This window comes from Crocodylus siamensis, chromosome 5 (genome assembly GCF_052110815.1).
Source record: "Crocodylus siamensis isolate JL-2025a chromosome 5, ASM5211081v1, whole genome shotgun sequence".
Lineage (NCBI taxonomy): Eukaryota > Metazoa > Chordata > Crocodylia > Crocodylidae > Crocodylus > Crocodylus siamensis.
In genome coordinates, this window is record NC_143399.1 from 18,396,682 (window position 1) to 18,407,952 (window position 11,271).

The following is an 11,271-nucleotide window of genomic DNA, read 5'->3' on the forward strand; positions in this document are numbered from 1 at the left end:
CCCCAAACGCAAGCCAGGAAGTGCCAGGGAAAACTCTGATGCGAGCAGAGGCACAGCAAAATTGCAGATATTTGTTGATATTTTAAAAAACCGCCCGGATGGAGAAGGGAGGACCTAAAAAGAGGACATGTCCCAGAAAACCCGGATGTATGGTAATGCTGGCCTAAGCTATAAGGGAGATCAGGGTCCTGCTTTGCCATGTTTGTACAAAAACAAGGAGTTCTCTGCCCTGAACAGATTACAGTCTAAGTGAACATAAAAAAACAAATGAAAAAGGTGAAAAGGGAAAGAGACTGAGATTAACCATCCTGCCCACATTTACATATGTCAATAGGAGAACCAGAAATTGAACCCAGGAATCCTGGCTTACAATCTACTGCACCATGCACTGGCTAATGCCATCGCCAATTTAAACGCAGTTATCATAACATTTTGACACTTTCTATTCTATACTTAAAATTCTAACTCGTTTTCCAATTATAAAGTTTATACGGAGATTTCTGATAGAAATGGTTTAGTTGACCTATGGCCGGATCATTTTTCAGCAAGATTTATAAGTGACTAGTCATACATTGGCCCAGTGCCTACACAGCAATCTCCCTCAGATATAAATCACATCCATTAGTGTCCAGGTTTGGATCATCAAAACAAGCCCGTCACCTCAGAAAGAGACATGCTTGTGAAGTTTGGAACCTGTACTCCATATCCTATGCCGTACTCAAAGTATTTATTGGATATCAGGTGCATATATAACCAGAATATGCTGTCTTAACTGTTATGCTCTTTCAGTCTCCGACAGAGAAGCAACATCAGACATACACAAGTCATCACTACTGTCCCAGGAAGAAGGTTGCTTTCTTGATGCTCGAGACGTGAAAAACATGACTGCAGGTACAAGTTCCTCTGCACACTGGCTTGGAAGAGAGTCCGTGTAAATGGCAAGAGCGGGCAGACACACAACTATATTTTAACAACAACGATACTGAGGGACCAGAGACATTGAAGCAAGAGCTCAACCTGCACAACTGAGGCCTTTTTTTTATTTTTTATTTTTTTAGGTGTGGGGGAAAAAATGGGGGGGAAAGGGGGAGGAGGGTCTGAGTATCAGCCCTTCTGTGCAGCACAGCTTCAGAGCAGTCAGAGGATGGATGCTCTGTGCAGTTACTGCTTGCAAAACAACTTGCAGTAACTGTGCCAAGAAGCTTGTTTAAATGTGGGAAGGAGTGGAGGGAAGGGAAGGCAAGGACATGGCTGGGGGGGTTGCCAACCAGTGGCAATAAATTACAAGAGCCTTTTAGGATTTCTGAAACAGAAGGCAGAACTGACATTGTTTGGCAGGGAGTAAATTGCCAAGATCCTTGGAAGATGATCTTGTTTCACAATCCTGGAACTACTTCCCAAACCACCTCTCCTCCACCAGTCACAGATCCCAGAGCGAGCAATGTCCTTGACAAGCAGCACAGAGGGAACATGCGCACGCTTCTGTTCAGCAAGGGGAGCATAGACGAGCTTCCTGCATCCCACTTCTCTGTGCTGTTACCAGGCTCTGAAGTCTCATGTTCAAGTAAGTGAGGTGAAGAAGAGGCAAAAAATAAAAGCTTGTCGTGTATCTGAAGACACAGAGAGGAAAGGCTTTTTTCACCAAGTGAAACACGGATCCACAAATGCAAACATCCCACTTCCATTTGACCCTGTGTGTGCACATGTACACGGGGCAGAATCCATAGTTGGAGTTCTGCAGGTAAAAAAAAATATGCAGTCCCTGAGGAATTGTATTAACATAAAAGAATGGGTAGAACTGATTTACTAATTGCCGTACAGCAAGCTTGATCTTCGGCCAAGCCCTCATTTGTCAATTTTCAACTCGAAGCATTTCCTACTTCCAGCCAAGCTATTAAATCCCTGGAAACAGAGGTCTAAAATAGCAATGGTGACCCAACCTTACCCACTGCTATAAGCAGTGCTGCTTTTGACAGACATCGTCACAAGAGCTTCTCTTTAAGTGGCGACTTTCGGTTCTATAGGTACCGGGTTGCCTTGAAAGCACCAACATATAGATACTTCAAGACAACTTAAGCTGCATTTGAATACAAGGGCTTAGATTCCTCCAGACATGCCTGTGTTAGCAAGTGAGTGCTTCACACATGCCAGAGCTAGTGCTAAGGAAACACTGAACTGTGTGCATGCTCCTTTCTTTCTTCAGAGGCATTCTTGGAAGGAATGAATAAGAGTTATAATTTAACTTCAAAGGCAGGCAAATGCTATTTACCAGAAGAAAAACTTCCTGTTTAAAGCCTCCTCTCCCTATGAAAGGGAAAAGAGGCAGGATGGCCGCCACCTGCTAAGTGCTCAGATCAAGTTTAGAAATAAAGCTAATTGTGTCTGGTTTGAGTTAGTATCAACAACTCAAAGAAACAGAGAGAAAACAGTCGGAGTTGTTTTCATTTGATGTAAACTATGAAGCACAGCATTTCTGCGATCCAACCCTTTCAGGATACCTCTAGCTTGGAAGTGATGCAGTTATAAGAGAAGCAAAAAAAAATTTATATATAATTTTAACTCACAAGATTTACAGTTTTTACCACTTGTTTCTCCGAACCCCAAGCACAAAAGTTTGTGTCTGGGAACTGTTAATTTCTGGCACGTTTGCCTATTCGGCTACAGTTACAGCTCTTAAAAGAAGAACTGAGTAGACCTAAACTAAACAGACATGACCTTTCATGTCTTTTTTTCGTTGGCTCCCAGAATCTCTGCCAAGATCGCAGGCTAAAGGAATCTTTCAATACAGAAGAAAGTCTATCGGCATTCATGTCCACAATACAGCATGGACCTATTCAGCACAACTTGTCCATAGTTTTGGAGAGCACAGCAACAAAGAAAGTCAGGAATATAAAATGTTCTTTGTGACAGAATTCAAAGGCGTTCTGCTTTGGGAGCTGTGCCCAGCCACCTTCGCAAACCAGTGTTAGACCCTCCGACATAGCAGTGCAATCCTAAAAACATGGGGGGGGAGGAAATCAAAACAAAATAAATGTATATCCTAGAAAAAGTGCGAGAATCTGACACTTAGTGAACCAGAACTGTTGATAATGGCTCAGCCGTTTAGACAAATGACTCATTATGTCTCTCTCGTTAAGACCTGCAAGTCATTGTTTTGACTAGAAGACATGGACTTCTCAGGTTGTTCAGCCCTGAGCAAGTGGTAGCAAGTAGTGATGCCCAGTGTTTGCAAATGAGTCTCTCCCTTTCCATATGGCCTCCTAACATTTTTACACTAGAAAAAAACAGAGGTTTCCATCCTATACGAGCCACCTGAAAAACCAGAGGTTAGAACCTGTGCTTTCAGTCCTCCTCCCATTCTTTGGCCTCTTTCTTACAGAAAAAAACAAACTAATGTATGTTGAAACTCTAGGGGAGACAAGATGGTCTGTAGTTTTCACTCAAAAAACGATTACAGGGCAATCCGACTCTTCAGTGATTCTCCCCCTCTCGTTTTGACAGACTTAAACTGCAGTCCTAAAATGAACCTCTTATGGTAAGTAGTAGCCCAGCAGTACTTATCCTGTGCCCTTCTTTTCAGCCTGCTTCTGTAATCCTCCCAACACTTTTGTCTTCAGTCTTCCACAAGGATGGAGGGGAGGTGGGGGGAATATATAACACTGGGGGGGGGGTGTCACACTGGCATGTGTGAGATCTAGAGAGATATTAGATGCCAGGCCGGGGGGGTTAGTGGGTAGACTTCTCCACCCCAAACACTGAAACTGAGAAAACAACAATATATTGTTTGGCAAGAGTACCAGAATAAAAAGGGTTACACTGTCACACATCTGCATGGTTTCAGTGGCCAACATGTTATGGTGCACAAGCAGACACTAAGCCCAGGTCCATACAGTGCAGCTACGACCAACAGCATGGGTTGGGCTCGCTGGGGATACAACTAATGCTCTATCAATGCCTAATCACCTTGGTATTTAAGATCTCACATAAATAAAAATCTTGCAAAATAATAATTCACTCAAGCGCCAAAAAGCATGACTAATAGGCAGAAAAAAAAAGTCACTGTTTTGAGGGTTTGTTTGTGTTACTAGAGCTTAAGTGTTTTTATTACACACATTACATGCATGCCCCTCCCCCCCATGCTAGGGTTTTTAAGATAAACTGTCAATAGTTTTCCACTGAGGGAATTCACAACAGTCTATAGGTTTTCAATTTGCCCTTAATTCAAACACACAACAGTCCTAGGAGCTTAACTTCAATTTAAATAGCTCCTCAGACTTGCAGTGATTGTTTTGAACTACTAGGGATGGAAAATGTGCACACACTTCCTGAACAACAAGACCTCTAAATTACGGGACCAAGAAAAAGGGGAAAGGAAGGTGTCCTAGCTCTTCCAAGTTGGTGAAGGACTAAAACTCCTAATGAATCCAATACTGAAATATACTACTCAAGGCCTTGCACAAAAATATCAGGTCACATTCATAGTTCTGTCGTTACAAACGCTGGAGCAGAGATGCAAGAAGGAAGGGGTGTCTTATCCTGGCTTGTTGTGCCAGTTTGGCTCCAAGACAGAATACCCCAATATCTGAACAGGCTTGCTGGCAACAGCCTGTTCATAACACCATTCAGAAAGCTCAGCATGTTTGTCCAATATCCTTCGGGGTGCAAAATCAACCCCTATCTCAGTTGATTTTGCACCTCAAACCTCTAGGAGGTGTGGACTTTAGCATGCTGCACACCAACAAAATGCTACTACAAAACACAGCAGAAATCATCAGAAGACTGCACATAGCTGCAGGGTAGTTGGTACAAAGTTTTCACATAATTCCAGTTGTCTGGAATCCACATTTCATGCCAAAAGTATTTTAAAAAAAAAGCTTAATGAAATCCCCCTTCTGAAATTGCTTGCTTACTTTGGACAAAACTCCCCACTGACTTCAGTAGGAACTTTGCGCTACCAAGAAACAACTTCTGTAAGTACAGATCCCACTTGCAGTCTCCTGTACCAGTGGTTTTCAACCCCGGGGGTCCACAGACTTTGTGTAGCGAAAGATGACTATGATCAATCAAAAGTATGTGAATACCCAGACTTACAATTCAAAGGGGTCTGCACCTCCATTTGAAATTTCCAAAGGGATCCGCACCTCCATTCAACATTTTTTTAGAGGTCCACAAGTGAAAAAAGGTTGAAAACGACTGACTGCTCTACACAATTCTAAACCAAAGTCACGCAAGCATGGATAAAAACTTTGCTTTTAAAATAAAACAGAACAGCACACTGAATGATGTTTCAATCCTCATTAAAATTTGGATGTTGATACAATGTTGTCACCAAAAAGCAGAGCGAGCCAGTTCTGGCAGAAATCACAGCATTAGAAAATAAAGATGGGCTGCAACTGCCATATCAGATATGCATACACCACATTTGTGTATTTTGGATTTAAAAAGTAATCTGTAAGGTAGACTACTTAGTCATTGCTTTGAAATATGATCTAATTCACTGTAAAAAGGAAGGGCGAAACAGCTTCATAGTTCTCTTCTGGTTGTGTGTATCTCCAGACCCGGACAGACGAAAGCAAATTAGATCCTGGGTGTTACATTATGCTGGATTAAACCAAGCCAGGGCAACTACTTCAGTTATGTTTCTAGCTCCCATCTGAGCTGGCATTGCAGCCATTTCACGTAAAGAACAACTTTTTGACCATGTGCGATATTACATTGTTCCTGGCCCTGGCAGTAATCTGACTGCTTAGGGCAGTGGCTCAGGTTTATTTCTTGGGCCAAAGGAAGATCCTGCCACAGGCCCACTTCTTTCCAAATGCCATTCTATGAACCAGCTAGAAGGGCTCTGCGAATGAGTGATCTTCTGCAGACCATCATTTCAAAGTCAGTGCTCCTCCATTCCAGAAAATGCTTGGAGATGTGTTGCTGAATAAAGAAATAGTGACGGAGACCTAGGGTAACTCTGTAATACCAGCAGTGTCAGTGTGCCAGGGCCATAACCAGTTAACACACAAGAATGTGCATTTGTTTAGAATTTAGCACAACTGTATTTGCTTGTATACTTGTAACTGCCTTGACAGTCTATTCGAATATGTTTGAGTTTGGCAGCATAGCTACTCAGACAATGACTAATCAGAGGGAAAGGGAGAGGGAGAACCTTTAACTCTTTCAGAGATCCACTGAGGCACAACTTTATTTTAGCTTCCTTAACAGGAGTCAAAGGGGAGTTCAACAATAAAAGCCCTAGGGCTTGCCAATATAGGAGGCACACTGATTTCATCAATGGCTTTATGTTGTACCAACACGGTTTAAACCAGTGTGGCTTTGTTTAGATCAAGCCTTTTTTTTTTCCTTCCCCAAAGCTGAGAGGACAAGAAGTGGCAGTTTCGCAATGCCCTTGGAATCCATGCGCTGTTTCTGAATGTCAACCCTTCACTTTCCCTCTCATCTCAGCAGGATTTTCTCCAAAGAAACGAGTGTCATCATCAACCGGCAAGTGAAATAAAACATAAAAAAGCAAAGGCTGAACTCGAAGGATCTAAGTAATTGCAACTCTAAATCCCTATCCGTTAAGGGGTTGCCATACCCATCGTAAAACCAAAATAACACTGTTGCTTTTTAACAGGCATATTCCCCAAACAAATAACAAACTTTGATAACAAAATGTTGAAATGAGGAAGTTAGTGGATGCATACACTTTGAAGACCTAACACATTAGGAAGATATACTCTATCTTCAGTCATGAGTTTCCCCTTGTGATTTAGTTATGTGGTTCAGGAACTTGTTCCTGTGCTGCAGATTTTTTCTTCCAGGATGTAATGGCCATCTTAATAGTCTGTTCTCTCCCTAACATGTAACTACTGGAGGTCTAGGCCCAGCCTGCAGTCCTGAAAGACACTGCCTATGGGATTAAACATGCCTGCTTCGGCTTCATCTGGTAGATACGCTACCAGGTCACAGTTCTGAGGTGGAAGTTGCCCAACAAACGCAGCAAAGTGTTACTGCACACGGAAACGCAACAGGCCTGGTCTATTCGTGCACCACTGAAAACACCCTAAATTAGAAGACGTAAAGCTCAGCCGGGATAACAGCCATCTTGAACGCTACAATAAAAAGGGCGCAATTTTGAAGGGTGGGCCTTCTCCCGAAACCTGCGCTGCGACAATCGAGATGCCACGGTTTCTGTAGGATGATCCTGGTCGGAAGCATGCGTCCCATCACGGCACAGGGCAAACCTAGTGAGGACCCCCCTACCTCAAGAGGAGGTTGGATAGATAGGTCTGGCTGGGGAAGTACAATCCCAGCACTCTCCCTGCCTAGGCAGGCGGTCGGGCTTGATGATCTGTTCAGGTCCCTCCTGACCCTAGAAGCCACGAAGCGCGGGAGGAGGACAGGGGCCTTTCCTGGGGGCGTCAGCTAGTCACCTCGAAGCACTCCCAATCCCGCCCCGGGGCCACCTGGCCTGGGAGATGCTGCTGCGGGCTCCGCTCTCCCGGGAGCGACGCCGCCAGGGACCAGCTCAACGGGGAGCTCACACTTGCCAGGACGGGGCAACGCTGCTTACCGGCAGCCTCCTCCCCGCTCCCCGAACAAAAGACAAAGCGCCGGGACCGGACGGGAGGCCGGGCCGGGCCGGGCCGGGGGCGGCGGCACAAGGCAGGTCCGAAGCGGCCGCCCCGCCCGGCCGCGGGCAGCGCAGGGCCGGGGGGGGCCCAACTCCGCAAGCGCCGCGCCCGTCGCCATGCTTAGAGACCCCCCGCCCGCCCGCCTCCTTCCAGGAGACCGCAAACTAGGCCAACAAAGTTTCCCGGGCCGCCGGCCGGGCGGGCGCGGGCGCGGCGCACAAAGGGGCAGCGCGCTCCCCGCCCGCACAAACTTTGCACGTCGGTCCTTACCGATGAGCCCCCCCACCAGGAAAGCGACGACTTGGAAAGCCAGCAGCGCCCCCCCGACGATGCACAGCTTCTTGGTGCTCATGTTCTCGATGATTGCCCCAGCCATGTTTGCCCGGCGCGGCCCGCGGCCCCTGCCCGGCTCGGAGCGGCGGGAGGCGGGCGGCAGCCCCGCTCGGATCGCCCGGGCCGGCCCGCAGCTGGCTCCCCCTGCGCCGAGAGCCGTGATTGTGGCCGCTGCTCGGCTGCATGTGGCTGCTTTAAAGGAGCAGGGGAGCGGATCACATGATGCCCGCCGCCGCCGCCTCCTCCCCTCCGCCCAACCCGCGCCGCGCAGCGCCCGCCGCAGAGCCGGGCCAGGCTCGCCCGGCCGCCCGCGGGGGAGCCCGAGCAGCGCGCCCGGCCGCGGCCCCTCGTCCCGCACCGCTTGCGCCGGCTCCTGGAGAGTTCAGCCAAGTGCCTGGAGGGCTCGTGCCATGACAGAGCTGCCCTCAGCTTCCTCCCCAGCACTCCCCGACAAATACAGGCATCGCCGGCGGGTTAGGTATATATATAAAAAAAGGTTAAATATGTCGCTTGGAGAGTCAGCACCGAGGCACTGCTGTTTGGCCCTGAGAGCAAGCACTTAGTCTCCGATGTAGGGAGCACTTGGGGGGCGGACAGGGCGCGGCTCACCATTAAAATGCAGCTGAGGGCAGCAAAGATTATCCACCCCTCAAGAAAGACCCTTAGCAGGCACCAGTAGCCCTGACTCAGTAGAAAGATGTATTGGGAGATCCTGGGTGTTCATACCCAGGTCCCTCTGCCATGGCGTGACGCAAACCTAGTTGATGTGCCGAATAGAGGTTGTGGGACTGGGCCCGTCGTGGGGGACTATAAGCCTCCCCTAAGGGAGGCCACGGAAGATGCATCAACTAAATGAATGGAACAAGAACAAAAAAGATGACAGGGATGGGAGTGAGGTCCTAGGGTAACAAGAAGGGGTATGGGTAGACAAAATGGGGGCCCTAAACTGAAGAAGTGGGTTTTTTAAAAACCCCATGTTTTGTAGACCTGTGTCTTACCTGCCCCTCCAGGAGCAGGGCTAGCTGCCGGTGGGGAGAGCAGTCCCTGGGCTGCGGGGGGGGTGCTTCCCTCTGTGGCACCTGCCTGCAGGCACCTGGCTCAGGAGGTCCTGGGGGGCACTGCAGCCACAGAAGGAAGGACCAAGTCCCCACATACCTCATGTAGGCAGGCAGGCAGGCTCCAGAGGGCAGGAGGGGAAATCAGGCTTGCCACATTTTTTTTTTCCACCTTCAGTGGAGCTTGCCTTCCTGGTCTGCCGCCAGGATGCCTGCACAGGCTGCTTGCACAGTCCCTGAGCCACACGCAGCCCAGCGCTTCGCTCCGTGGCTGTAGGGCAGCAAACTAAAACTTCTCACAGGTGTTTTAGTTTGCTGTGCCCCAAAATCATTTAAGATGCATTACGCCACCAAATGTGCTACAGCAGCTGGAATTAATACGCAATACGCCACAGCCACATGCAAACACCAACACCATTAAAGTGGTGCAAAACCATTTAACCCACTTTAAAGTGTCATGCACACATGCCCAAGGGTATCAGAAGTGGACACTAAACAGCACACCAGCCAGCGCCCACTGCTTCCTGAACAAGTTGAGGGAGCCTGTGGATGCCAGCCAGTGAAACTGTCCGGAGACGTAAGCGGAGGAATGGAGACTTAGCAAGAGAGACGTATGGTCTGAGCCAGTAAATGGCAATTCTCTCGTTCAATTTCTTCTCAGTTGTGTCCCACACTGGCCCCCTTTCAGTGTTCACCTCCTTTGGACCCTATTAGGTGGTATCTTGCCCAAAGTCTGGCTGCTTCTCTTTCTTCAGGTCACCCTCTCCAGTTACTCTGTTATTTCCGTTGTCCTTCGATTTTCCTTCACAGTTTAGAGGTGCCCAGAACTGAAAGCAACCTTCTCAACAGTATCACAGCAAAGGGATTTTGTCACCTGGTCTGGGACAGTATGTTCATTCCCATGTTGCTGGCCAAACCTAGAATTAATTCTCTGTTTGCTGTCCCTCAGCCCTTATCAGTGGCTTTTGGCATTGGTGCTTTGTAGTCATTTACAACAAGGATCCACATTAAACCTGTTGGTTTAATATTCTTATGCTAAAACACTCTTAAACATCTAGCCATTTACAATTGAAATTAGACTGGGAGGGTTGAAAACACCTTTGAAATTAGGTAAGTAACACAAAGGGAAACTCAGACAAAAGGAAATGCAGAGGTGGTAGGAATTTGGATACGTGTTTACGATACAAAATGGTACTAAAAATCCTCCTCCCCCCGCTCCCACACTAGTTAAGCAGTCTTGGTAAGGACAAGGACTATATCACTCTGTTTTTGCATGATCTGGCACAACAGAGCATTGCAATATACACCCCAGTATCAGAAAGACGAGAAGGAACTCAGATGTACAATAAAACGGGATGGAGAGAATGTCTTGGTAGGAAAGATTAGCATAGTGAGCTATGTACAGCTTAGCCAGACAATGGCTAATTAAAACGAAGGAGCACATGTTAACATTTTATAAGCAGAAAGCATAAAAATCCAGGGCAGAATTACTCTGAGTGAGCCAAGAGGGTGAACATTTGCATGTAGCTGTATCTTCTTTGACATAGATTTAGAAAGTCTGCAGGATCACTTCAGCTGTCACATTCATTGTATCTGTTTCTATAGCTATGGATGAAATATTGCTTTCTAATGAACGATTCCTTCAGTAAGGAATGATTGACAAGTTCCATATAATAAATCTGGAACTCAGTGTCCCAAATTTCAGATCCATTACAGTCAAAATGGTATTGACAGAGTACAGTGCTTGGATGAGAAGGGCAAATGCAGGAAAATAGAGGGCTGATCCTGGAAGTCAGTAAATGGTGTTACCAATGTGCTTCGCAGTGCCTTCTGTGACGCAAGGTAACTGTTGGGCTCTGACAGTTTCCATCTGACTAGATGGTTACCAAGCTTTTATGCACACACTGTCAAACATTAACACTTGCTTCACATTACAGAAGCTGTTCCAATACTCAGCTGCTCCAGAAGCTCCTCACAAACCATTGGCTAATTTGCACAGTCAGCAGGGACAAATCTCTTAGCATCTGCACCAATACTGTGGTGCAGATTTTTTTTTTTTTTTACAATTTTGTAAAGCTGGCCTGGGGTTTGATAGTTTTTCTCTGTGTTTTGTTTTCATACAAATTTTGATAAGTAGGATTTTTCTAGTTTTTTCTGTATATATATGCTTTTCTGCTTTACAAAAAATGAAAGACTCTTTGCTCTCTGCTCATACTACCAGCTAAATTCCAACTATCAACTAACTTCCCTCACTGCTA

At 46.6% G+C, this 11,271-nt stretch overlaps 1 protein-coding gene across 1 annotated transcript in view; it reads right to left on the reverse strand.

Annotated features, from left to right (window-relative positions):
• The window catches only part of WLS (Wnt ligand secretion mediator), a 66,941-nt gene extending 58,744 nt beyond the window's left edge, over nucleotides 1–8,197 (reverse strand). The window contains exon 1 of the mRNA XM_090047970.1: nucleotides 7,896–8,197. Within this exon, the coding sequence (XP_089904096.1) occupies nucleotides 7,896–8,001 (106 nt within the window). The 5' untranslated portion in view covers nucleotides 8,002–8,197. The remainder of the gene's footprint in view (nucleotides 1–7,895) is intronic.
• Between the last annotated feature and the right edge of the window lie 3,074 nt (nucleotides 8,198–11,271).